General features: G+C 42.8%; 1 protein-coding gene across 1 annotated transcript in view; it reads left to right on the top strand.

The window, feature by feature from the left end:
• The first annotated feature begins 1,766 nt into the window (after window positions 1–1,766).
• Window positions 1,767–26,476, top strand: part of CASQ1 (calsequestrin 1) — a 103,573-nt gene continuing 78,863 nt past the window's right edge. Inside the window, exons 1-2 of the mRNA XM_077464096.1 lie at window positions 1,767–2,312; window positions 24,383–24,467. Coding sequence (XP_077320222.1) covers window positions 2,070–2,312; window positions 24,383–24,467 — 328 coding nt within the window. The 5' untranslated portion in view covers window positions 1,767–2,069. The remainder of the gene's footprint in view (window positions 2,313–24,382; window positions 24,468–26,476) is intronic.

Below are 26,476 nucleotides of genomic sequence, written 5' to 3'. Positions count from 1 at the left end.
CTGGGTCTGTACACCTGCTGTGCCCATTATGAGGGGTTTCCACCATCCCTGCCCAGAGTTCCTGGGTCTGTACACCTGCTATGCCCATTATGAGGGGTTTCCACCATCCCTGCCCAGAGTTCCCGGGTCTGTACACCTGCTGTGCCCATTATGAGGGGTTCCCACTAACCCTGTGCTGAGTTCTCAGGTCTGTACACCTGCTGTGCCCATTATGAGGGGTTTCCACCATCCCTGCCCAGAGTTCCTGTGTCTGTACACCTGCTGTGCCCATTATGAGGACTTCCCACCATCCCTGTGCTGAGTTCCCGAGTCTGTACACCTGCTGTGTCCATTATGAGAGGTTCCCACCATCCCTGTGCTGAGTTCCCGAGTCTGTACACCTGCTGTACCCATTATGAGGGGTTCACCCCATCCCTGTGCTGAGTTCCAGAGTCTGTACACCTGCTGTACCCATTATGAGGGGTTCCCACCATCCCTGTGCTGAGTTCCCCGGTCTACACACCTGCTATGTAGATTTTGAGGTGTTTGCATGATCCCTGCAATAAGTCCCCAGGTCTATACACCTGCTGTGCCCATTATGAGAGGTTCACACCATCCCTTCACTAAGCTCCCTGGTCTGTACACCCGATGTGTCCATTATGAGGAGTTTACTCCCTCCTTGTGATGAGTTTCCAGGTCTGTATACCTGCTGTTCCCATTATGAAGGGTTTGCACCATCCCCATATTGAGTTTCTAGGTTTGCACATCTGCTATGTCTATTATGAGGGGTTCCCATCTTTACAGAACTGAGTTCCCGGGTCTGTACACCCGCTGTGTCTATTATGATGGGTTCCCACCATCCCCGTGGTGAGGTCCTAGGTCTGTACACCCGCTGTGTCTATTATGATGGGTTCCCACCATCCCCGTGCTGAGGTCCTAGGTCTGTACACCCGCTGTGTCTATTATGATGGGTTCCCACCATCCCCGTGCTGAGGTCCTAGGTCTGTACACCCGCTGTGTCTATTATGATGGGTTCCCACCATCCCCGTGGTGAGGTCCTAGGTCTGTACACCCGCTGTGTCCATTATGATGGGTTCCCACCATCCCCGTGCTGAGGTCCTAGGTCTGTAGACCTGCTGTGCCCATTCCAAGGGCTTCTGACCATCCCTGGTAGATTTTTTTTATTTATATTAGGTGGAATATAACAAAAGGAGCAGAAACACACAAAGGTTAGAGAAGACACCCAAAACATCCAGGTGGACAGGAACAGAGTTGGAATTATGGGATGAAGATCTCTCTGTTGGAGTTTCTGAGACATATAAGAAGCCAGGGACTGACTCAGCCCATCAGTAACCTAAACATTTTGGGTGGGATGATCCTTTAAGTAATATAGGACATCAAATCAGTAATTTTTTGGTTAAAATATCTGCTGCAGCTAATCTGAGTTTGGTTTACTGAAGTCAGATTAGGGATATGCTCACTGGTAGGTTGATAAAAGCTACTGTAGTTTGCACCTCGGTCTTTTGCCTTATTGAAGGAGCTTACAGACACCTGTGGACGCAGCAAGTGCTCAAGCTGCTGGTCTCTGTGTGGTCGCAGTGCCAACAGGATACTTGAGGACTTGAAGAGTATATTAGGAGCAAGATCTCATGTAGACATATATAGACAGGGGAATAGAAGGAGGGAGGGCAGGGGACAAGGGTCCAAGCTGTCAGGATAGGGTGTCCCTCCCACCTCACTGACCTCCTCCTATCCAGCCCCCTCATCTTCTTTTATGGCCTGGGTTTCAAGTTCTCTCTTTGCTTTTCAGTCTGAGCGCCCTGGAAAGGTGACCACCAGTCGTCCCCAGACTCTCGCCTCCGTCTCCATCAGCTCAGGGAGACCGTCGCCTGATCCCCCCTCTGAGTAAGAGTGAAGCTGCCTCCCCAGAAGGACAGCTGAAGGAGCTACCTGTCCACCCAACGCCAAGCCTTTACCTGTAGGGGCGGAGAGGGGATTTTGTTTTTATCCTCCCACATTCCTCCCCCACGTTGACTTTAAATTGGGACCGGAATTGGTGACCTGTCGACTCGTTGGAGCGTAGCGAGAGGATGAAGGGGCCATGGCTGGTTCTGGCAGCTCTGTGCCTCTCCCTGGCCAACTTGGGCGCCAGGGGTGAGGACGGGCTTGACTTTCCAGAGTATGATGGAGAGGACAGGGTCATCCACATCAGCCTGAAGAACTACAAGGCTGCCCTGAAGAAGTTCGAAGTCTTGGCGTTGCTCTACCATGAACCTATTGAGGATGACAAAGCCTCCCAAAGGCAGTTCGAAATGGAAGAGCTCATTCTGGAGGTACAAGGAGGCATGAGAAGACATTTTTTTTTCTACCTTGTAGATAGATTGCTGCAAAAACACAGGTTTGGGTACATTTTAGTGGGTCACAAAGGAAGTCCACATTCTCAAAATTTTCTTCTACACTGAAAAGGCATCACTACTTACTATACTATATCCCGGACGGACCCCCAATTAAAGGGATTGTCCACCTACTACAGCTAAGTTTTAACTAAATGGATTGTGCACGCCCTCCTGTAACTTTTACTAGAGATCCAGCTTTAGCTATAGCTTCCTTCTGTCGTTGTTTTTAGTTACGTAATAATACAATGTTGCTTGTCTTTGTTTTGACTCCTTTACAATGCAGCTGTCCATTCTATGTTGGGTACAGTCGTATCAAATGAGCTGCTTTGTGTCCCCTCCCACTGCAATGCAATGTTGTAGGTATACGGCTAAAAAGAAAAGAAGAGTGTATGTATATATATATATATATAATTTTTATATATATATATATATATATGTGTGTGTGTGTGTGTGTGTGTGTGTGTGTTTTTATTTATTTATATATATATATATATATATATATATATATATATATATATATATATATAGATATATATGTGTGTGTGTGTGTTTTTATTTATTTTTATATCTATATATATATATATAATATTTTTTTTTTATTATTTATATATATATATATATATATATATATATATATATATATATATATATATATATATATATATATTTATTTATTTATTTATTCACAAAAAAAGTTACAAGAGGATGTGTACAAACTAATATAATAAAGCCAAATTTTCTGGTGGGGACTGCTTTCACACTATTACCTAAAAGTACATAAATACAATGAAATAATGGTCAGATATGGCAATTATGTTAATAAAACATTTCAAAGGTTACATATAAAAAATACTGTATATGGGATATAATTTATCTGGGGTTTGGGTCCTGATATTGCATAAAAGTATTTCAGTATGAGCTGTCAGATGCTATATTTAATTACCGGTATTGAATTGCAATGTATTATATTATTATGTTATACAGTATAGCATTAGTTTACAATATATAACTTGTTGTAACAATTTGCATCAATTGGGCTTTTTATAAGGCCCTCCCATTGCACTTCTGCTCTGCTCTAGGAGCTCTGTCAGTATAACTTCTCCATTGCTTATGCTAAGTTCTTGTTTTCCTGAGGCCCCTCCTCCCCCATATGTTTTTGCAATTTGGAACATTCCACCAGGCTAGGTAGGGATTGGATGGAAGTGTTCTCCGTGGGCAAGTGCTCTCACCAATCACAGCCCAGCTATCTGCACAAATCTGAGATTTGTGCTGAGTCAACACAGCAGATTGGTTACTGTTACAGCTGCTGTTCAAAGGGCTACATGGGCACTTTTTTTTTTTTTAGGATATCCTTAAAATAGTTCAGACATTAACCCTTCCGTGTTCAAATGGTGACTGCAACACCACGTAGGCTCATCGCTCTAAATATATTCTAGCAAAAATAGAATTTCATTTTTAAAGGGTTTGTCTACTCAAAGCTGATCGTCGATGTTTGGTAGATACTAGAGAGTTAAATCGCCCGAGCGCCTCTTTTATCTTTGAGGGACTCTATAAGTGAGATCTCTGTGCTTAGTTCCTGGGTCTGTACACATGGTGTGCAAATAATGAGGGATTCCCACCATCCCTGTGCTGAGTTCCCAGGTCTTAACACCTGCTGTGCCCATTATGAGGTTATCTCACCATCCCTGTGCTGAGTTCCTGGGTCTGTACATCTGCTTTGCCCATTATGAGGGGCTCCCATCGTCCCTGTGCTGAGTTCCCAGGTCTGTACACCTGCTGTGCCCATTATGAGGAGTTCCCACCATCCCTGTGCTGAGTTCCCAGGTCTTAACACCTGCTGTGCCCATTATGAGGTTATCTCACCATCCCTGTGCTGAGTTCCTGGGTCTGTACATCTGCTTTGCCCATTATGAGGGGTTCCCATCGTCCCTGTGCTGAGTTCCCAGGTCTTAACACCTGCTGTGCCCATTATGAGGAGCTCCCATGGTCCCACCATCCCTGTACTGATTTCCTGGGCCTGTACACCTGCTGTTCCCATTATGAGGAGTTCCCATCATCCCATGTACTGAGTTCCCAGGTCTGTACACCTGCAGTGCCCATTATGAGGGGTTCCCACCATCCCTGTGCTGAGTTCCCTGGTCTTTACACTTGCTGTGCCCATTATGAGGGGTTAAAACCATCCCTGTGCTGAGTTCCCGGATCTGTACACCTGTTGTGCCCATTATGAGGGGTTCCCACCATCCATGTGCTGAGCTCCCAGGTCTTCATACCTGCTGTGACCATTATGAGCAGTTCCCAACATCCCTGTGCTGAGTTCCCAGGTCTGTACACCTGCTGTGGCCATTATGAGGGGTTCCCATCATCCCTGTGCTGAGTTCCCGGGTCTGTACACCTGCAGTGCCCATTATGAGGGGTCCCCACAATCCCTGTGCTGAGTTCCCCGGTCTTTACACCTGCTGTGCCCATTATGAGGGCTTAAAACTATCCCTGTGCTGAGTTCCTGGATCTGTACCCCTGCTGTGCCCATTATGAGGGGTTCCCACCATCCCTGTGCTGAGTTCCCGGGTCTTCATACCTGCTGTGGCCATTATGAGGGGTTCCCACCATCCCTGTGCTGAGTTCCCGGGTCTTTACACCCGCTGTGCCCATTATGAGGGCTTAAAACTATCCCTGTGCTGAGTTCCTGGATCTGTACCCCTGCTGTGCCCATTATGAGGGGTTCCCACCATCCCTGTGCTGAGTTCCCGGGTCTTCATACCTGCTGTGCCCATTATGAGGGGTTCCCACCATCCCTGACCTGTGCTCCTTGGTCTGTACACCTGCTGTGCCCATTATGAGGGGTTCCCACCATCCCTGTGCTGAGTTCCCGGGTCTGTCATTGGGAAGAATGGTCCTTACACTTGTGGTCATTGGGAAGAATGGTCCTTACACTTGTGTTCATTGGGAAGAATGGTCCTTACACTTGTGGTCATTGGGAAGAATGGTCCTTACACTTGTGGTCATTGGGAAGAATGGTCCTTACACTTGTGGTCATTGGGAAGAATGGTCCTTACACTTGTGGTCAGTGGGAAGAATGGTCCTTACACTTGTGGTCATTGGGAAGAATGGTCCTTACACTTGTGGTCATTGGGAAGAATGGTCCTCACACTTGTGGTCAGTGGGAAGAATGGTCCTCACACTTGTGGTCAGTGGGAAGAATGGTCCTTACACTTGTGGTCATTGGGAAGAATGGTCCTTACACTTGTGGTCAGTGGGAAGAATGGTCCTTACACTTGTGGTCATTGGGAAGAATGGTCCTTACACTTGTGGTCATTGGGAAGAATGGTCCTCACACTTGTGGTCAGTGGGAAGAATGGTCCTCACACTTGTGGTCAGTGGGAAGAATGGTCCTTACACTTGTGGTCATTGGGAAGAATGGTCCTTACACTTGTGGTCATTGGGAAGAATGGTCCTTACAATTGTGGTCATTGGGAAGAATGGTCCTTACACTTGTGGTCATTGGGAAGAATGGTCCTTACACTTGTGGTCATTGGGAAGAATGGTCCTTACACTTGTGGTCATTGGGAAGAATGGTCCTCACACTTGTGGTCAGTGGGAAGAATGGTCCTCACACTTGTGGTCATTGGGAAGAATGGTCCTTACACTTGTGGTCATTGGGAAGAATGGTCCTCACACTTGTGGTCAGTGGGAAGAATGGTCCTTACACTTGTGGTCATTGGGAAGAATGGTCCTTACACTTGTGGTCATTGGGAAGAATGGTCCTTACACTTGTGGTCATTGGGAAGAATTACCTCCTTACAGATAGATAAAAAGATCAATGGCGTCAGTGGGAACTTATCTGAGAGGCAAAAATTGTCCAATGCTGAAGGAACCCCTAGCGACCTCTGGAGGAACCCTGGTTGAGAATCGCTGATTTAAGGCATACATGAAGCCAGGAGCCCACTCAGCTCACCAGACTCAAAGTATAACAAAAACATCACTTTAGGGTGGACTGCCCCTTTAAAACAAATTTCCTTAAAACAAGCTTGTCTTCTTGTAAAAAAAAAAGAAGAAAAACATGGCGTTGATGATCCACTACCTGAAAAAAATGCCAAATCTTTTCTGAACCTTTTATCCATCCTTAAGTGGTTAGTCCACACCAACCTGATGAGTTTCGGATGGTAGACGGACATTATTTGTAATGGGGTTCAGAGGTGAGATATTTGCTCCAGAGTTCCCAGTAAGCAAGAAGGGGGTGGAAATGTTGATGGGAAGCTTGACGTTATAGTCTCGGAAATAAATAATGTATATAGGGCATCTCAGTCCAAGAAGGGACTGGTGACCCTGGATCAGGCCAGAAACAAAGACTATTATATGAGGACGGGTCCACTGTAGGTTTAATACCCACTGATGGTTAAAATCTCACAGTAGTTGAACAGGTCTTCAATAATAGTTGACTTGGTGGTTTGACTGAGGGAATTATCCTATGTGTGTAGCAAGGGAATAACACGTTTTTAGTCCCAGGTTCTTTTGAAGGCCCTGGGTGGACTTCTAAGTTGACGTTGGAGATTTGATTCCCATCTTACGTTGGATGTTTATACGTTTTGCTGGGATTGTTTGCTGTTTGGGTGGCTCTGTTGAAATAGGAGTTGACAACTACGGGGACGCCAGCCAACTACATTGTGCTGAGGGAGGGGTTTACTGGGTCAGTAAAACAACTAAACCATACCCTTGCAGATAATTGGGCAGTAAGTCAATCATTTATTGCAAATATCTTCCCACAATATGGCCTTTGCTCTAGCCATCTCCCAATCTTGTCAAATTTTCATAGTCTCCATGGATGTCATTTAAACATCTTCTGTGTTGTAATTTAGCTATACTGGTCCTTTAAAATACCAAAAAAAAGGATTTATTTTATTATATTCTAGATTAATTGTTTATAACTTAGAATTATTGCAGGGTCTACCTTGGACTAGTGGAATCTCCAAGCTTTTGTTTCTTACCTTGTATCTACCTAACCCCAACAATGAACCTTTTCCCCTAGATCAGTGGTCTCCAAACTGCGGCCCACGGGCAACGGTGGAACACCAACTCCAACTGACACCAACAATGGAGCACAATTCCTTCCACTGACACCAAAGACGGGGCACTATTCTTCCCACTGATACTAACAATGCGTCACTGTTCCTCCCGCTGATACCAACAATGGAGCACTATTCCTCCCACTGATACCAATGATGGGACACTATTCCTTCCACTGATTCCAATGATGAAGCACGATTTCTTCCACTGGCACCAATGATGGGGCACTATTCCTCCCATTGTTGCCAATGATGTGGCACTATTCCCCCCATTGTTACCAATGATGGGGTACTACTCCTCCCACTGATACCAATGATGGCGTACTATTCCTCCCACTGATACCAATGATGGGGCACTATTCCTCCCACTGATACCAATGATAGGACACTATTCCTCCCACTGATACCAATGATGGGGCACTATTACTCCCACTGACACCAATGATGGGGCACTATTCCTCCCATTGTTACCAATGATGTGGCACTATTCTTCCCACTGATACCAATGATGGGGCACTATTCCTCCCACTGATACCAATGATGGGGTACTATTCCTTCCACTGATACCAATGATGGGACACTATTCCTCCCACTGATGGGGCACTATTCCTCCCACTGATAACAATGATGGGTCACTATTCTTCCCACTGATACCAATGATGGGGCACTATTCCTTCCACTGATTCCAATGATGGGGCACGATTTCTTCCACTGACACCAATGATGGGGCACTATTCCTCCCATTGTTGCCAATGATGTGGCACTATTCCCCCCATTGTTACCAATGATGGGGTACTATTCCTCCCACTGATACCAATGATGGGGCACTATTCCTCCCACTGATACCAATGATGGGGCACTATTCCTCCCACTGATGGGGCACTATTCCTCCCACTGATACCAATGATGGGGCACTATTCCTCCCACTGATACCAATGATGGGGCACTATTCCTCCCACTGATACCAATGATGGGGTACTATTCCTTCCACCGATACCAATGATGTGGCACTATTCCTCCCACTGATACCAATGATGGGGCACTATTCCTCCCACTGATGGGGCACTATTCCTCCCACTGATACCAATGATGGGGCACTATTCCTCCCACTGATACCAATGATGGGGCACTATTCCTCCCACTGATACCAATGATGGGGCACTATTCCTCCCACTGATGGGGCACTATTCCTCCCACTGATACCAATGATGGGGCACTATTCCTTCCACTGATACCAATGATGGGGCACTATTCCTCCCACTGATACCAATGATGGGGTACTATTCCTCCTCCCACTGACCACCAAGTCTGAGACATTATTTGCTCTCAATGACAACTGGATGCTTTCTACTCCACAGTTGCCCCCCCCCCCCCCCCCACCCCACCAAATAAAAAAAGTCTGAAGGACATTAAACTGGCCCTTTGTTTAGAACATTTGGAGACCCCTTTTCTAGATAATATCTATCTTCTCCACAAGCTGAATTTTTTTAACCATATTCTGGAGAATATCCACTTTTAATTGGCATAAACGGTTACAGGTTAGAACAGGATCCCATATATTAATGATGGTTCTCACAGGGCTGTCCTTAGGTACTACCATATAGTAGATGTACCAGAATCAGAAGTTTGACTAGTAGACATCATAGGTGGGACTGTGGGTTGCATGCTGGGTAGGTGGCCATCTCTTTACCCATGTCATCATGGGAGTACCGATTCCAATTTTCGCTATGGGACCCCAGCCATTGATGTACGTTCCATGTATAGGATTCTTCTCACAACCCAAAAAAGTACTGGTTGGTTATATGGCATCTTACTGAACTGGTCCCAGTTTAAATTTTTCATGAGTGTAGGAGACATGAAAGTCGGGTCATCCACTGCATTTTGCTGATAGTCCCAATAGGAGAGCTTCCCCAGGTCTGTCATGTGTTGTCATTCACTCATTGGCACTAAACATACATAATTAGTATGCTAATATGGTTGAATGACCCAGAAAAAGTGGCTCCAGGGACTTACTTGTCCCCGGTCAGTATGTGGGATGGTAGTGGTAGACGTTATTGTCTGTCTTCCAGATCTTTAACAGAATTTGAAATGTTTGACCTTAGCTCCAAGGGTTGGCTCATCATTAAATCTCATGTAAGGCATTTTAATTCTCCTGGAATGGCCAGATGCAAGCTTGGTCTTTCTACCATGGCGAGAAGTCTTGTGTTCTATACCAGTGATGGTGAACCTTGGCACCCCAGATGTTTTGGAACTACATTTCCCATGATGCTCAACTACACTGCAGAGTTCAAGAGAATTATGGGAAATGTAGTTCCAACACATCTGGGGTGCCGAGGTTCACCATCACTGTTCTATACTGATCTTTCCACTTTTTTTTAGCTCAATTTGTTTTCATGTTTTCAAACCCATAGACCAGGGTTTCTCAATTAGGGTTCCTTTAGAGCAGGGGTCTCCAAACTGCTGCCCGAGGGCCAGATGTGGCCCTTTGCTAGCCTTTATCCGGCCCTGGGGCACTTTTCCTCCCACTGATTTGGGGCACTATTCCTCCCACTGACACCAACAATGGAGAATTATTTATTCTACTGATACCAATGATGGGATACTTTTCCTCCTACTAATAGGGGCACTCCTCCTCCTCCTATTGCCCACCAACCCCAAGGCCATATTTATTCTCACTGGTGCCAGTGCCGGGATATTTTCTGCCCCCGCTGGCTACAATCCGGTCCTCCTAGAGCAGTGATGGCGAACCTTGGCACCCCAGATGTTTTGGAACTACATTTCCCATGATGCTCAACTACACTGTAGAGTGCATGAGCATCATGGGAAATGTAGTTCCAAAACATCTGGGGTGCCAAGGTTCACCATCACTGTCCTAGAGTCTGAAGGACATTAAACTGGCCCTTTGTTTGAAAAGTTTGGAGACCCCTGCTTTAGAGGTTGCTCGGGGTATCCTAGACTGTAGCAGATTGACCACCTATTGCACGTAAAACCTTAGTGCAGTGATTCTCAACCAGGGTTCCGTGAAACACTAGGGTTCCTCCAGAGGTTGCTAGGGGTTCCTTCAGCATTCGGCCATTTCTGCCTCTTGGATAAGTTCCCACCAACACCATTGATCTTTGTAGCTATTTGTAAGGAGACAATTCTTACCAAGGACCACAAGAGTAAGGCCGCGTACACACGGGCGGATTGTCTGCCCAACTGAGTTCGTCAGACAATCCGACAGACAGTCCGTCCAACTTTTGAATGAACGGACTTGACCACACACGACGAACAGACAGTCCGCTGAAAGCTTGTGCGATGACGTGTACAGCACGTACGACGGGACTAGAAATACGACGTCTAATACACTGCAATGCAACCTTTCGCCGTGTAAATCCTTTCTGAGCATGCGCCATACTTAGTCCGTCCAACTTGCCTACACACGAGCGGACTGTCCGCTGAAACCAAGTTTGGACGGACAAAATTACGGAAATTCCTAAAGACTTAGTCCGTCAGACTGTCCGCTGAAAAAGTCCGCTGAAGCCCACACACGAGCGGATTGTCCGCTGAAACACGGTTCAGCGGACTAAGTTGGGCAGACAATCCGCCCGTGTGTACGCGGCCTAAGGAGCATTCCTCTCACTGACCATCACTCTAATATCATGATGAGTTGTAGATTTCTAATTGTTAGCAGGGATTCCCCCGAGACTGGAGAACTATTTCAAGGGTTCCTCCATGTTGAAAAGGTTGAGAAAGGCTGCCTTAGTGGGTAAGAAAATCTGTAGCTGATTTACCACCTATCGCAGATTTCTCAACTAGTGTTCCTCAATAGGTTGCTAGGAGTACCTTAGACTGTAGCGGATTGACGGCCTATCACTTCCCGTTTATGGTATCCGAACAGGAAGTGAAGGAAAATCTCTCCACTTCCTGTCTATGGTGTCAGAACAGGAAGTGAAGGAAAATCTCTCCACTTCCTGTCTATGGTGTCAGAACAGGAAGTGAAGGAAAATCTCTAACTTCCTGTCTATGGTGCCAGAGCAGGAAGCAAAGGAAAAGCTCTCCACTTCCTGTCTATGGTGTCAGAGCAGGAAGCAAAGGAAAAGCGCTCCACTTCCTGTCTATGGTGTCATAGCAGGAAGTGAAGGAAAATCTCTCCACTTCCTGTCTATGGTGTCATAGCAGGAAGTGAAGGAAAATCTCTCCACTTCCTGTCTATGGTGTCAGAGCTGGAAGTGAAGGGAAATCTCTCCACTTCCTGTCTATGGTATCGGAGCAGGAATTGAAGGAAAATCTCTCCACTTCCTGTCTATGGTGTCAGAGCAGGAAGTGAAGAGAAATCTCTCCACTTCCTGTCTATGGTGTCAGAGCAGGAAGTGATGGAAAATCTCTTCACTTCCTGTCTATGGTGTCAGAGCAGGAAGTGACGGAAAAGCTCTCCACTTCCTGTCTATGATGTCAGAGCAGGAAGGGAAGGAAAATCTCTCCACTTCCTGTCTATGGTGTCAGAACAGGAAGTGAAGGAAAATCTCTCCACTTCCTGTCTATGGTATCAGAGCAGGAAGTGAAGGGAAATCTCTCCACTTCCTATCTATGGTGTCAGAGCAGGAAGTGAAGGGAAATCTTTCCACTTTCTGTCTATGGTGTCTGAACAGGAAGTAAAGGTGAATTCTTGGTTGGGGACACAGGTAGTAAGACAGATAAAAAAAAAAAAACCTAGGGCACAGTTCTACATTTAATTCAGAACATAAAGTGAGGAAGGATCTCCCCATTTCTTGTCTATTTGAGCTGATTGACCACCTATCACAGATTTCTCAACTAGGGTTCCTCAAGAGGTTGCTAGAAGTACCTTAGACTGTAGCGGATTGACGGCCTATCACTTCCCGTCTATGGTCTCAGAACAGGAAGTGAAATCTCTCCACTTCCTGTCTATGCTGTCAGAACAGGAAGTGAAGGTAAATTCTCCGGTGGGGACAGGGGCAGTAAGGACGCAGCTAAGATTGAATGGCTCTTTGTGACCTCGTGGGGGAGATTTGCCCTCACACCCTGCCCAGGTGACAAACAGAAGAGGAAGATGAATCTTCTCTATGGGGACACAGTTGGCAAGGTATTCCAACCCTCCCATGTTATGTCCAAAGTGTAAAAAAAAACGCTTTTGGCTAGAGTTGGGCTTTGGGTGTCTTCTGCCAATAAGAGGCAGAACTCCGGGTAAAGCGATACTTTTTTTGCGTCGAGTAGATATATTGACGTGTCTGTATCTGGTGGGAGGGGCTTGCCGATCTCTCGCAGCTTACCTTATGCGAGTCTATATACATGCAATCAGAGCACGATGATACGGTTCATATATATATATATATAGAGAGAGAGAGAGATTATATAGCATGATGAAATTGGCGCTCCACCAATATTTGGCGTTCCTGAGGGGCGGTAAAAATAGCACGGGCTCTAAGGTTACAAAAGTGAATTCCCAGCGCTGGCAGGAGACAGGTTTCGCAGCGTGTCACATTTCAGTACAGTATGTGCCGCTCAATAAGCTTCCCGCGCCTCTTCCACTGGACGGGGCGCACTGTAATCCTCCCAACGGTTCCGCCTTGTAATGAACAGAGATTACCGGGGGGATTTGCTGATACGTGGAAAATGAGTACATGGAAAAGACAGCCATACACCATGCAATCTGATTGTACGATTATCTGTAGATATATGTAAACTGTTTAATGTGTATGAGATCGGGCAGGCACTTGGCGCTACATAATTGCCGGCATTGAAACAAAGTTGTAAAATTCATCATCCTCATAAAGTCTGAAGGACAGTGAACTTTGCTAAGAAAGTTTGGAGACCCCTGCTCTATAGGCTCCTCTTCCTGAGAGTGGGATCTCAGAGTGTCCCTGACTGATGGCTCCACCCAGCGGCCATTTTGGGAAAGCCCGTGTCTCAGTGATGCACCGTGCTCTCCTCAGTCGTTCCATCAGTATAGAGCTCTGAAGTGGACTGAGAAGAGGTCCAATGGACCCCTTTACTATCTCACCTCGCTTCTTTCTGCAAAACCTTTGAGGGTCCAGGAAGAGGTCCTACATATGCCTGATGGGACGCCGACAAAGAGCATCGCCGCGCCGGGGGAGGTTTCGGGGTTCTGAATTCGCAGTCCATATTTCCCAAAACATTTTGGATTGAGTGGTGACGGGTACAAACCCCATCGGTTTTTAATTTTTTCTATCTGTGTCCTTGTTAGGGAGATTCATCCTCCTAATGTGTGCTGGTGTCCATTTATAATGTATTTATTTGTTTACATTTATTTATTTATTTATCATTGTTTATTATTTATTTATTATTTATTTTTTGTCTTTGTATATCAGCGCTGAATATTCCTATATTTGTCTGGTGTCCATTGTCACTAGGCTAAAAAATGACAAAAAATCCAAAATTTGGAGTGGTCACTAGAAACAGGAATAGAGGGTAAATCCTCCAATGGGGACACCTGTCTAAACTTGGATTTCCATCAAGTTGAAGAGATTTTCTCTCACTTCCCGTTGTATCTATAGGACAGGAAATTACTACAAAAATCCGGCAAAATGTGGTTCTTCAAACTAAATAATCGCTACTTAAGAGAAGCTATAGAATGTGAGGGAGGCGATAGGTCTGCTTTAAATATTAATGAAAAATATTAATAATAATAATAATAATAATAATAAAACATGAAACACTAAATTATATAAATGTATTAATACTAATAATAATAATTATGAATATTAAAAAGTGACCTTGTTTTGAAGAGAACCTGTCGCACAGCTGCAGAACACAGTGACACCGTGAAAGTTCTGGTTCTGTTGCTAAGTAATCATCAGGGAAAAATCAGAGGCTTTGCTGCTTTCTGCTTAAACCTATTATTATAAATATATAGTGATGACAATTTTTTAAAAATAATGACCATGTTCCACTTGGCTGTTGCTGAGTATTCAGCAGTAGGAAAAAAGTGGGGGCTTGGTATATATATATATATATATATATATATATATATATATATATATGTGTATGTATATGTGTTTGTGTGTATTAAAAAATAAAAATAAAAAAAAATATATATATATATATATATATATATATATGTGTGTGTGTATATATGTATTCATATAAAAATATATATATATATATATATATATATATATATATATATATATATATATATATATATATGTGTGTGTGTATTAAAAAAAAATCAAATCATATATATATGTATATATATATATATATATATATATATATATATATATATATATATATAAGAGAACCATATTAATAGTAATATTATCATTAGTCATAAGAATAAATAAGAATAAATTATAATAACTAAAAATCTACTACTACTACTACTAATAATAATAATAATAATAATAATTATTATTATTATTATTATTATTATTTATAGAAAATTTAATATAATGTATAGAAAATAAAAAAAACTTCATATGTTTCTTTCTATTTTTTTATCCTTTCTGATAAAAAGAGATTTCAGATAACAATAATTCTGCAGCCAGAATCCAGAGAACACCTCACATGGTCACTGGAAGTTTGCTTCCTGAACCTGTGCTGAGCAGTGCCCTCTCACTGTCTGTTCCTTGTAAGTAAATAAAAAGAGACCCTAAATAATAATAATAATACTTATTATTATTATAAATGAGGGTTTTTTTTTCCTATTTTTTTATATTACATTTTTATTATATGATTGAGATATATATATATATATATATATATATATATATATATATATATATATATATATATATATATATCTATCAAATTTAATATGAAATATAGGGAAAAAGAAAAAGAGAACCACAATAATAATAATATTAATAATAATAATACAAACAATAATGATAATACTACTATTACTACTACTACTACTAATAATAATAATGCTTATTTATAGAAAATTTAATATAATGCATAGAAAAGAAAAAAAAACGTAATTTCTTTCATTCTTTTATTTCTTTGTCCTCTCAATAATCCTTTTAAAAACAGATTTTAGAGAACAATAATTCACTGCAACCAGAATCCAGAGAACACCTCACATGGTGACTGGAAGTGTACTTCCTGAACATGTGCTGAGCAGTGGCCTCTCACTCTCTGCTCCCCGTATCATCAATCACACTGAATATTCCAAAGAAGGTTTAATTCTGATTGGTGATTATACAAAATTTCTTAGTAGATTGTCCAGCAGAGGATGTCCCCTTGCTTAGTAGAGAATTTCTCTCACTTCCTGTGGTGTTTCCAGGACAGGAAGTAAAGTGAAATCTGCCCAAAAAAGACGCAAAGAAAAAACTGAGCAGTTTTGGCCGTCATGTGGACCCCTGTGGCTCTGATTCATGAAGGTGTGACAGCATTTCAGGAATGCTAAAGTGGGACTCAATAAATATATGGACAGCACCGGAGAGGAGGTGAGGATTGCAGCCAGACCCGCTTTCTTTGTATCCCTTTTTAAGGCTATTACATCGTGATGCAACATGGAGTGTTAGTGCTAAATAGATGTGTGTGCCGGAGTGACAACGAGTGATACCAGAATGTGTTTTATTCATTGGTGGATGAATATCCAAATCTCAGATATCCCAAACTCCTGGCACAGGGACTGGGAGAGGACAGAATGTTAATCCGCAGTACTGACAGTTCTGTGATGTCCAATTCCTTGGCACCGAGTTCTCGGCATTTAGACCCCTTCGAAATCCTAGAGCTCCTCTTAGTGTCCCAATGTTACAAAGTGTTCCTAACACCAAACCTAACCCCTAAAATAACACATTTACTCCTAACCCCGCCCCCAACACTTAATCCTTAACCTCCCCCGAGATTTAACCTAACCTAAAAACCTAACCCCCTAATACCTGACACTAAGCCCTAACCCCCTAATATCTGACACTAAGCCTTAACCCAAAAATCTAACCCCCAAATACCTGCCACTAATACTTAACCCCCTAATACCTGACACTAAGACTTAACCCAAAAACCTAACCCCCTAATACCTGACACTAAGCCCTAACCCAAAAACCTAACCCCATAATACCTGACACGAAGCCTTAACCCAAAAACTTAATCCCCTAATACCTGACACTAAGCCCTAACCCAATAATACCTCACACGAAGCCCTAACCTCCAATACCTAACACTAAGCCTTAACCCAAAAACCTAACCCCCTAATACCTGACATTAAGCCTTAACCCAAAAATCTAACCCACTATTACCGGACACTAAGCCTTAACCCAAAAAACGAACCCCCTAATACCTGACACGAAGCCCTAACCCCCTAATACCTGACACTACGCCTTAACCCAAAAACCTAACCCACTAATACCTGACACTAAGCCCTAACCCAAAAACTTAACCTCCTAAAACCTGACTCTAAGCCCAAACCCCCTAATACCTGACACTGATCCCAAACCCCCTAATACCTGACACTAAGCCTTGACCGAAAAACCTAACCCCCTAATACTTGACACTAAGCCCTAACCCCCTAATACCCGACACTAAGCTTTAACCCAAAAACCTAACCTCCTAATGCCCGACACTAAGCCTTAACCCATAAACCTAACCCCATAATACCTGACACTAAGACCTAACCCATAAACCTAACCCTCTAATACCTGACACTAAGAACAAAATCAAAAAGCTAACCTCCTAATACTTGACACTAAACCTTAACCCACAAGCCTAACCCCCTAATACCTGACACTAAGGCTTAACCCAAAAACATAACCCCCAATACCTGACACTAAGCCCTAACCCCCTAATACTTGACACTAAGCCTTAACCCAAAAACCTAACCCCCTAATACCTGACACTAAGTCCTAACCCAAAAACCTAACCTCCTAAAACCTGACACTAAGCCCAAACTCCCTAATACCTGACACTAAGCCCAAACCCCCTAATACCTGACACTAAGCCTTAACCGAAAAACCTAACCCCCTAATACATGACACTAAGCCCTAACCCCCTAATGCCTGACACTAAGCCTTAACCCATAAACCTAACCCCATAATACCTGACACTAAGACCGAACTCAAAAACCTAACCCCCTAATACCTGACACTAAGCCCTAACCCCCCAATGCCCGATACTAAGCCTTAACCCAAAAACCTAACCCCTGATACCTGACGCTAGCCCATAAACCTAACCCCCAATACCTGACACTAAGCCTTAACCCCCTAATACCTGACACTAAGACCTAACCTAGAAACCTAACTCCCTAATACCAGGCACTAAGCCTTAACCGAAAAACCTAACCCCCTAATACCTGACACTAAGCCCAAACTCCCTAATACCTGACACTAAGCCCAAACCCCCTAATACCTGACACTAAGCCTTAACTGAAAAACCTAACCCCCTAATACTTGACACTAAGCCCTAACCTCCTAATGCCCGATACTAAGCCTTAACCCATAAACCTAACCCCCTAATACCTGACACTAAGACCTAACCCATAAACCTAACCCTCTAATACCTGACACTAAGCCCTAACCCCCTAATACCTGACACTAAGCCTTAACCGAAAAACCTAACCCCTTAATATTTGACACTAAGCCCTATCCTCCTAATGCCCGATACTAAGCCTTAACCCATAAACCTAACCCCCTAATACCTGACACTAAGACCCAACCCAAAAACCTAACCCCCTAATACCTGACACTAAGCCCTAACCCCCTAATGCCTGATACTAAGCCTTAACCCAAAAACCTAACCCCCGATATCTGACACTAAGCCTTAAGCCATAAACCTAACCCCCAATACCTGACACTAAGCCTTAACCCCCTAATACCTAACACTAAGCCTTAACCCAAAAACCTATATACTGAAGATTATGGGGCCTACTTATACTCTACGTTTATCATTTTATTTCCTGTGATCGTCAGCGCCATCTAATGGCCATAATGTGGTATTTTTCCTGATTGAGGTATTTCATTATGGCCACTAGATGGCGGTGACTTCCATAGGAAATGAATAGGAAATGAATATGTAATAAAGCATGCTCAGAATTCGTCACAGCTGGCTGAGCGCTCGTTACATTCATCCAAAGAATTCAATATAAATTGACCCCCCGTGTATGGCCCCGGGGGGCGTCGGAGGCCACACTTCTGGCCCCCTATATCTCATAAGTCAACCTCCACTGCTTTATTGGGAATACCCGCCTCATCCAGCATTAGAATGAGCCATGCCAAGTCCTCACAGCTCTGTGACTTAACATACCGCCGCCCTGCTGTCAGAGCCAAGAACTACTGATTTTGGGGGGGAGGGTATGCGGCAGAGTGACAGGTGTCACTGTGACAGGAAGTGAGGGGAAAGCTCCCCAATGGTGTCACTGACAGCAACAAAAACCTGGCAGAGATTCTTAACCCTCCCCATTTAGTTCAAAGCTAAAAAGAGTTTTGACCCCCTGCGTTGTCTATATCCTCTTTTGTCTGCAAAAATTCCTCATCTTCACCCGGGAGTCTGTCTCCAGCCTCTCCTGGACTGAAAGGGCTTACTCTGATTTCACCGCACACTGTGAGCGTCTAACAATGTGCAGCGAGTCAGATAAGAGCCCCGCCCCATTTCCTGGCTGGAGGACATCCAGCATCATCTATTCCTTTTCTCTCCGGCATCACTGTCCCTGGCCCCTCCCCTTCCCATTTATTGGATTTCAGTTCGGCCAATTATGGAGGCTCAGCATCACGTGTAGGCGGTCCTCGTGCAAATATAATGCCTGCCTCTCCAGACTGACACCAAACCAATCGAGGCGTAACTCCTCCCACCGTACCTCCCAACTTTTTGAGATTGGAATGAGGGACACCTATTAGCGAAAGTATGTAGGCATAGGACACGCCCCCTGCCACACCCTCTTAAAGGAGAATTATGCAGAAAAAAAAGATTAGTTAAACCCACACGTGCTTTTTTTTTTTTTTCTTTTTTTTTTTTAACCACTTCTCTTCTTTTATTCCGTCTTTTGAAATTTACAAATTAGCAGCAATTTAGATATTGGATGAAATCAGGGACGGCGCTTGGATCAGGGCTGGGGGCTCTTCAAAGGAGTACTGAGGCGGGGCTCTGTGATGTTTTCAGGAAGCCCCTCCCACCAGCCATGATCTGCCTGCATTGCATATGGAAGCACAGAGACCCAGAGAGGACATCACTGCGACTGAAATAACATATGTCATGGAAACGGGAAGATTTTTATTTAAAAAAGAAAATTATGAGAGGGGGGAGGGAGGAAGCAGCTTGCAGGAAATGTGACTGATACTTTGTAACCATTTTCACATTTTTTTGAATATTATTATTATGATTTTTATTATTAATGATATTATTATTATTACTATTATTATTATTATTATTATAATTATAATTATAATTATTAATAATAATAATAATAATAATTATTATTATTATTATTATTATTATTAATAATAATAATAATAATAATGGTATTATTAATAATATTATTCAGGATTTATATAATGCCAACAGATTGGGCAGAGCTTTAAAATATAAAGAGAGACAGTACAGCTACAATACAATACAAGAAGCACAGAGACCCAGAGGTGACATCACTGGGTCTAAAATAAGATATGTCATGAATACGGGAAGATTTTTTTTTTTTTTAAATCCACGAGAGGTGGAGGGAGGAAGCAGAGGAAACAAACTGAGGATGATTAAACTTCAGCTTGCAGGAAATGCAACTGATATTTTGTAACTATTTTCTAATTATGTGAATATTATTATTATTATTATTATTATTATTATTATTATTAATAATAATAATATGATGATGATTATTATTATTACTATTGTTACCATGATTGGAATTATTATTATTAATAATAATAATAAGAATATTATTATTATTAATATTATTATTAAGTATTTATATAATGCCAACAGATTGGGCAGAGCTTTAAAATATAAAGAGAGACAGTACAGCTACAATACAATACAAGAAGCACAGAGACCCAGTGATGACATCACTTGGTCTAAAATAAGATATGTTATGAAAATGGAAAAATAAAAAGATTTTTAATTAAAAATAAAATTAATGAGAAGGGGGATATAGGAAGCAGAGGACACAAAATGAGGATGATTAAACTTCAGCATGCAGGAAATGCAACTGATACTTTGTAATTTTTTTATAATTATTTGAATATTATTATTATTATTATTATTATGATGATGATGAATATTATTTTTATTATTATTATTATGATGATGATAATGATGATTATTATTACTACTATTAACATGATTGGTATTATTATTATTATTATTATTATTATTAATAATAATAATAATAATAATAAGAAGAAGAAGAATATTATTATTATTATTATTATTATTATTATTATTATTATTATTATTATTAATATTATTATTAAGGATTTATATAATGCCAACAGATTGGGCAACACTTTAAAATATAAAGAGAGACAGTACAGCTACAATACAATAAAAGAAGCACAGAGAACCAGTGATGACATCACTGGGTCTAAAATAAGATATGTCATGAAAATGGAAAAATAAAAAGATTTCTATTTAAAAATAAAATTAATGAGAAGGGGGATATAGGAAGCAGAGGACACAAACTGAGGATGATTAAACTTCAGCGTGCAGGAAATGCAAATGATATTTTGTAATTTTTTTCTAATTATGTGAATATTATTATTATTATTATTATGATGAATATTATTATTATGATGATGATGATGATTATTACTATTATTAACATGATTGGTATTATTATTATTATTATTATTATTATTATTATTAATAATAATAATAATAATAATAATCATAATAATAATAAGAATATTATTATTAATATTATTATTAAGGATTTATATAATGCCAACAGATTGGGCAACGCTTTAAAAATATAAAGAGACAGTACAGCTACAATAAAATAAAAGAAGCACAGAGAACCAGTGATGACATCACTGGGTCTAAAATAAGATATGTCATAAAAACAGGAGGATTTTTATTTAAAAAAAAAAAAAAAAAAAATAATGAGAGGGGGAGGGAGGGAGCAGAGGAACCAAACTGAGGATGATTAAACTTCAGCTTGCAGGAAATGCAACTGATGGTTTGTAACCATTTTCTAATTATTTGAATATTATTATTATGAATATTGTTATTATTATGATTATTAATACTATTATTATTATTATTATTATTATTAATAATAATAATAATAATATTGTTATTATTAATATTATTATTCAGGATTTATATAATGCCAACAGGTTGGGCAGAGATTTAAAATATAATGGGAGACAGTACTGGTCATAAGATCTTACAATCTATTCCCAACTTTTTAGACAAGTGAAGGAGACGGGGTAGTGAGAAATGGTGAAGGGGGCAGGGGGGTTGTCTAAATATAAACCAAGAAAATGAAAAAAATTCACAGCAGCAGCACCAGGTAAAACCGTTCCGAAGTTGCACTTTAAATAAAGCTGGTGGCCCCTCGGCGTACCTTTATAAGGCATGCTGGGTCAGGCCGGGCAAGTGTCTCCGCTGACTCCAGTAAAAAAAAAAACGATGCCCTGCCCTGCCCTCCCTTGCTCTTAGGCCAAACGACGAGCCCCGTGGCCAAGAAAGGCCTTTTTTTTTTCGGCTGGCAGATGGGAGATGTGTTGAGTGGAGCTGGCGTGCATACCGCCGCCTGTGCACTGCTTAGGTTACAGGCTGAAATGCACCATCAGGGAAAAAGGGCTCCTCGCTGCATGGCTACACATGGTCTGAGCTCCGGAAAAAGAACCCTCCGGCTTAGAGGGAGCTGAAATCTCCTCACCCCGAGCCGAACTGGCCGTACCTTCCAGGGCGGCCAAAAATAGACCCTTTTATAAGGTCCCTGACTGTAACTTGGCCTCTCCCTAGAGTTCTGATGCTGCTTTTTCTAAAAGACCAGGACCAAGTCATTCTATGGACCAGATGAAAATGCCTTTTAAAGGCTTAGTCCACCCAAAACTAATATTTCAGAGCTTGGGGTATCTGCAGTGTTTCATCTGTCTCTCACTAGGGGTTCCCTCCATCCCTGTGCTGAATTCCCGGGTCTGTACACCTGCTGTGCCCATTATGAGGGGTTCCCACCATCCCTGTGCTGAGTTCCCAGGTCTGTACACCTGCTGAGCCCATTACGAAGGGTTCCCACCATCCCTGTGCTGAGTTCCTAGGTTTGTAGACTTGCTGGGCCCAATATGAAGGGTTGCAATCTTACTGTGCTGAGTTTCTGGGTCTGTACAACCGATGTGCCCATTATGAGGGGTTCCCACCATTCCTGTGTTGACTTCCCACGTCTGTACACCTGCTGTGCCCATTATGAGGGGTTCCCACCATCCCTGTGCTGAGTTCCTGGGTCTGTAGGCCTTCTGTGCCCATTATGAAGGGTTCACACCATTCCTGTGCTGAGTTCCCGGGCCTGTAGACCTTCTGTGCCCATTATGAGGGGTTCCCACCACCCCTGTGATGAGTTCCCGGGTCTGTACACCTGCTGAGCCCATTACGAGGGGTTCCTATCATCCCTGTGCTGAGTTCCTGGGTCTGTAGACCCGCTGTGCCCATTATGAGGAGTTACCCCCATCCCTGTGCTGAGTTCCTGGTTGTGTAGACCTTCTGTGCCCCTTATGAGGGGTTCCCACCATTCCTGTGCTGAGTTCCCGGGTCTGTTCACCTGCTGTGCCCATTATGAGGGGTTCCCACCATCCCTGTGCCGCGTGGGCTGAGTTCCCAGGTCTGTACACCTGTTGCAAACAACCTTATCCATGATGTGTGGTTAACATTTTAAAAACCTACTGTATGTACATGTGGGAAGCCATATTTGCTCAGGGTATCTAATTGCACTTTACTGCTCACACCTACCACTCTTACAACCTAACCTGCTACATTAGGTTGCAGGCAAACATTAAGGAACCACAGCTTCCACAGTACATATATGAACTAAGATTTAAAAAAAAAAACAAGTTTAGAGTCCATACATCCCATACATTTCTCCTTCCCAGCATTATGTATACCACTATATTAGAGGAACACATGGAGTTTCCTTGCTCGTGTAAACCTTCCTGGTGCTGCACAGTGGCAGTACGCATTGGGCCAGGTCATGTTCTTCAAAAAACAGAGGAAAACTTGAGGTTTCATCTTTTAAATAGAAAACAGAATACACCTTCTAAGGTGACCCCCCCCAAATATCATTTTCAACCCCAGAACACTTGCTTTCTGCAAATGTCTTAGTCAGGGGATAGGTGGGCAGGGCCTAAAAAAAAAGGGGGTCCTCAGATTTCCATGCATGCTGCTGTGAGATGCAATGTGTGCAGTTGCATTAGCTACCAGTAGGGTGTAAGTGTAGGGGTTCCATCTGTGTGCAGATCACCCCGCCCCCCCCCCCTCTATCCACCACCACCACCAAAACTGGGCGGGGCAACAAGAACTTGGTGAAAAAGCATAACATTTCATAAAATGTGACTAAAACAAGAGAAAGGACAGCAGAATTTTACAGAACATGCTCAACCCTGATTTCAACCGTCTTGCTGGGATAGATAAAAAAAAAAAAAGAGGTAATAAAAACGACAAAATACTTGCCTTTGCTGCGGGAAAATGCTGCTCAGTGCTCCTTCCAGTGCTGACTACACAGATAAGGCTTGGCTCTTGGCCATGTGATCTCCGCAGACGAATAGGAAGAGCCAGTATGTATTTGTTCCTCTCCAATATCACATATCCAAAATTTTCAATTGATTATGTGAGCAGCACCGGGGAGAGTCTGCCGCAGCCCTTTCTCTTCCGAAAGAGTAAAATATCTCATACCTGCTTTTGCTCTAAGTTTATCTATCACAGCAGGATCGTTCTCATCACTGGAAGATGTATTCTTATGCTTTGTATTGCTTTTCTTCTTTACGTCCATATCACTGCACTAAAACAATACTCTTTGCTCTCCCACTCCCTCTTTTTCCCGTTTTTTATCTTTTTCCCTAGTTAGCTGCCCAAGTCCTGGAAGATAAAGGTGTGGGCTTTGGTTTGGTGGACTCCGAACATGACGCTGCCGTAGCCAAAAAGTTAGGTAAGAAAACAATTAATCCGCCTACCAATATTAGATGCAATTTTTGGCGAGCCAGCCAGCAGGCATTCTACACAATGAATCAGCCTATAGACATCAGACGCTTTATTGGCGAGCCAGCCAGGCACTTGTCTCCTTCTAGCCACAGTCAAGATGGACCTGTAGAATGTTCCCTGAAATAGATGTTCTGTTGTGTATGTAGATGACATCAGAGAACCACAAAGTATTGAAGCTAGAGGGGTTGAGGTCAGTGGTGGCTGGTGGTGTATTTTTTTGGGCGGGGGGGATGGCAAAAAAATCACCCTGCTACCACCCCTCCCCCCCTCCCCGGCCGAGACAGGCACTCCCCCCCCACCGCCCCGGTCGGTTGCTCACCAGCCCCGCACTGACCCCATCTAGGTCGCGGGCTGGTTGCGAGGCGGCGTCTCCTGCATCTGGTCAATAGGATTGCTTCTCCTTTTTTGGCCAATCGGAGGACCCGGTTCCTGATTGGTCAGAAAAAGAATCAGGAAGACGACAGCGAAAATTAATTCGCTATTTTTACACAACTAGGTGGGCTCGGGATGCAGAGCCCACCCTTTTTTGAAGTCTATCAGAGCCTCAGACTCTAATCACGTGTTTCTAAAAAAAAAAAAAAACATTGGAATCCACACCCACGCCCTGCATTTATATTAGAGGCCGGACGCATGGATTAAGGGCGCGCCCTGCATTACAGGCCACCACTGGTTGAGGTAATAGCTAGCAAAGTCACTTTTTTAGAAGAAGGTAAGTAGTAGAGTATTGCACCATGGTATCCACTGATTAATGCAGAACGGTTAAAGCGTAAATGATATCCTTAATTGGCTAATTTGAAGATAGAAGATCTCGGACTGTCTTAGATCCTCTAAGGTAAAAGTGTCAACTCAATTTCATTGCGGGCTTCATCAGCATTATGGTTGGTGGTATCTGTAAGACTAGATGTCAACAGCTTCCCCCCCGGGGCAAGGATGTTTGGCATCTTTGCCCTAGATGCTAGATGACCATGTCCTGGCACTGCTCATAGTGTATTCCTATGACCTAGAGACCTAACCATACTGGATGACATCACCACCCTTTGCTAATCAGACCGCTGACAGGCTTTTTTTGCAGGCTTTTTTGAACCCATGATCTGTTCCATCTAAAAAGGGGGTTCCCTCACTTGCTTCAGTGTTTTGCCTGATAGCCAGATAACTACTTCCCCTCCCTGACTATTGTTTTTGCTTGATGCTGGCTGCTGGGAGGGCATTTAGTCCCATTTAGTCCCTCTACAATTCCCTCTTGCTTCAGTGTTTTGCCTGATAGCCAGATAAACGCTTGCTGACTAAACCTGGTTCCTCTTCCTGACTATTGTTTTCACCTGATGCTGGCTGCTGGGAGGGAATTTAGTCCCTCTACAATTCCCTCTTGCTTCAGTGTTTTGCCTGATAGCCAGATAAACACTTGCTGAATAAACCTGAGTCTAAATCTTACCCTGTATCCAGTACCCTGCTGCCTCTTACCTGCTTCCCGTGTTCTTGATTCCAGTCCTGGTTCCCCTTCCTGACTATTGTTTTCACCTGATGCTGGCTGCTGGGAGGGAATTTAGTAGTCCCTCTACAATTCCCTCTTGCTTCAGTGTTTTGCCTGATAGCCAGATAAACGCTTGCTGACTAAGCCTCTCAGGAAAAACACTGAGGCCCCATTCACACCCAAGCGTTTTGTAGCTTGAAGCCTGAAGCTACAAAACGCTGGAGGGGAAAACATCTATTATTCTCAATGGAGATGGTTCACATCTCCACTCCAAGTTGCCTGAAGCCAAACGCCTGAAGCTCAAACAAGTTCTGGACCCTTTTTTGTTGCCAGATTTCGGCGTTTTTCTTCTTTTTACATTGGTGACCTTTTTCCCTGCACAAAATCGTGGTAAAATGCGGTAAGAAGAATGCTGCAAAATCGCAGTAAAAACGCAGCAAAATCACGGTAAAATTTTATTTTCTTCCTGCAAATGCTATGCTCAG

Source organism: Lithobates pipiens, unplaced genomic scaffold (assembly GCF_037356315.1).
Source record: "Lithobates pipiens isolate NorthernLeopardFrog02 unplaced genomic scaffold, aLitPip1_a1.2 Scaffold_30, whole genome shotgun sequence".
In the NCBI taxonomy this organism is placed as follows: domain Eukaryota; kingdom Metazoa; phylum Chordata; class Amphibia; order Anura; family Ranidae; genus Lithobates; species Lithobates pipiens.
This window is presented reverse-complemented; position numbering and strand designations above follow the sequence as displayed.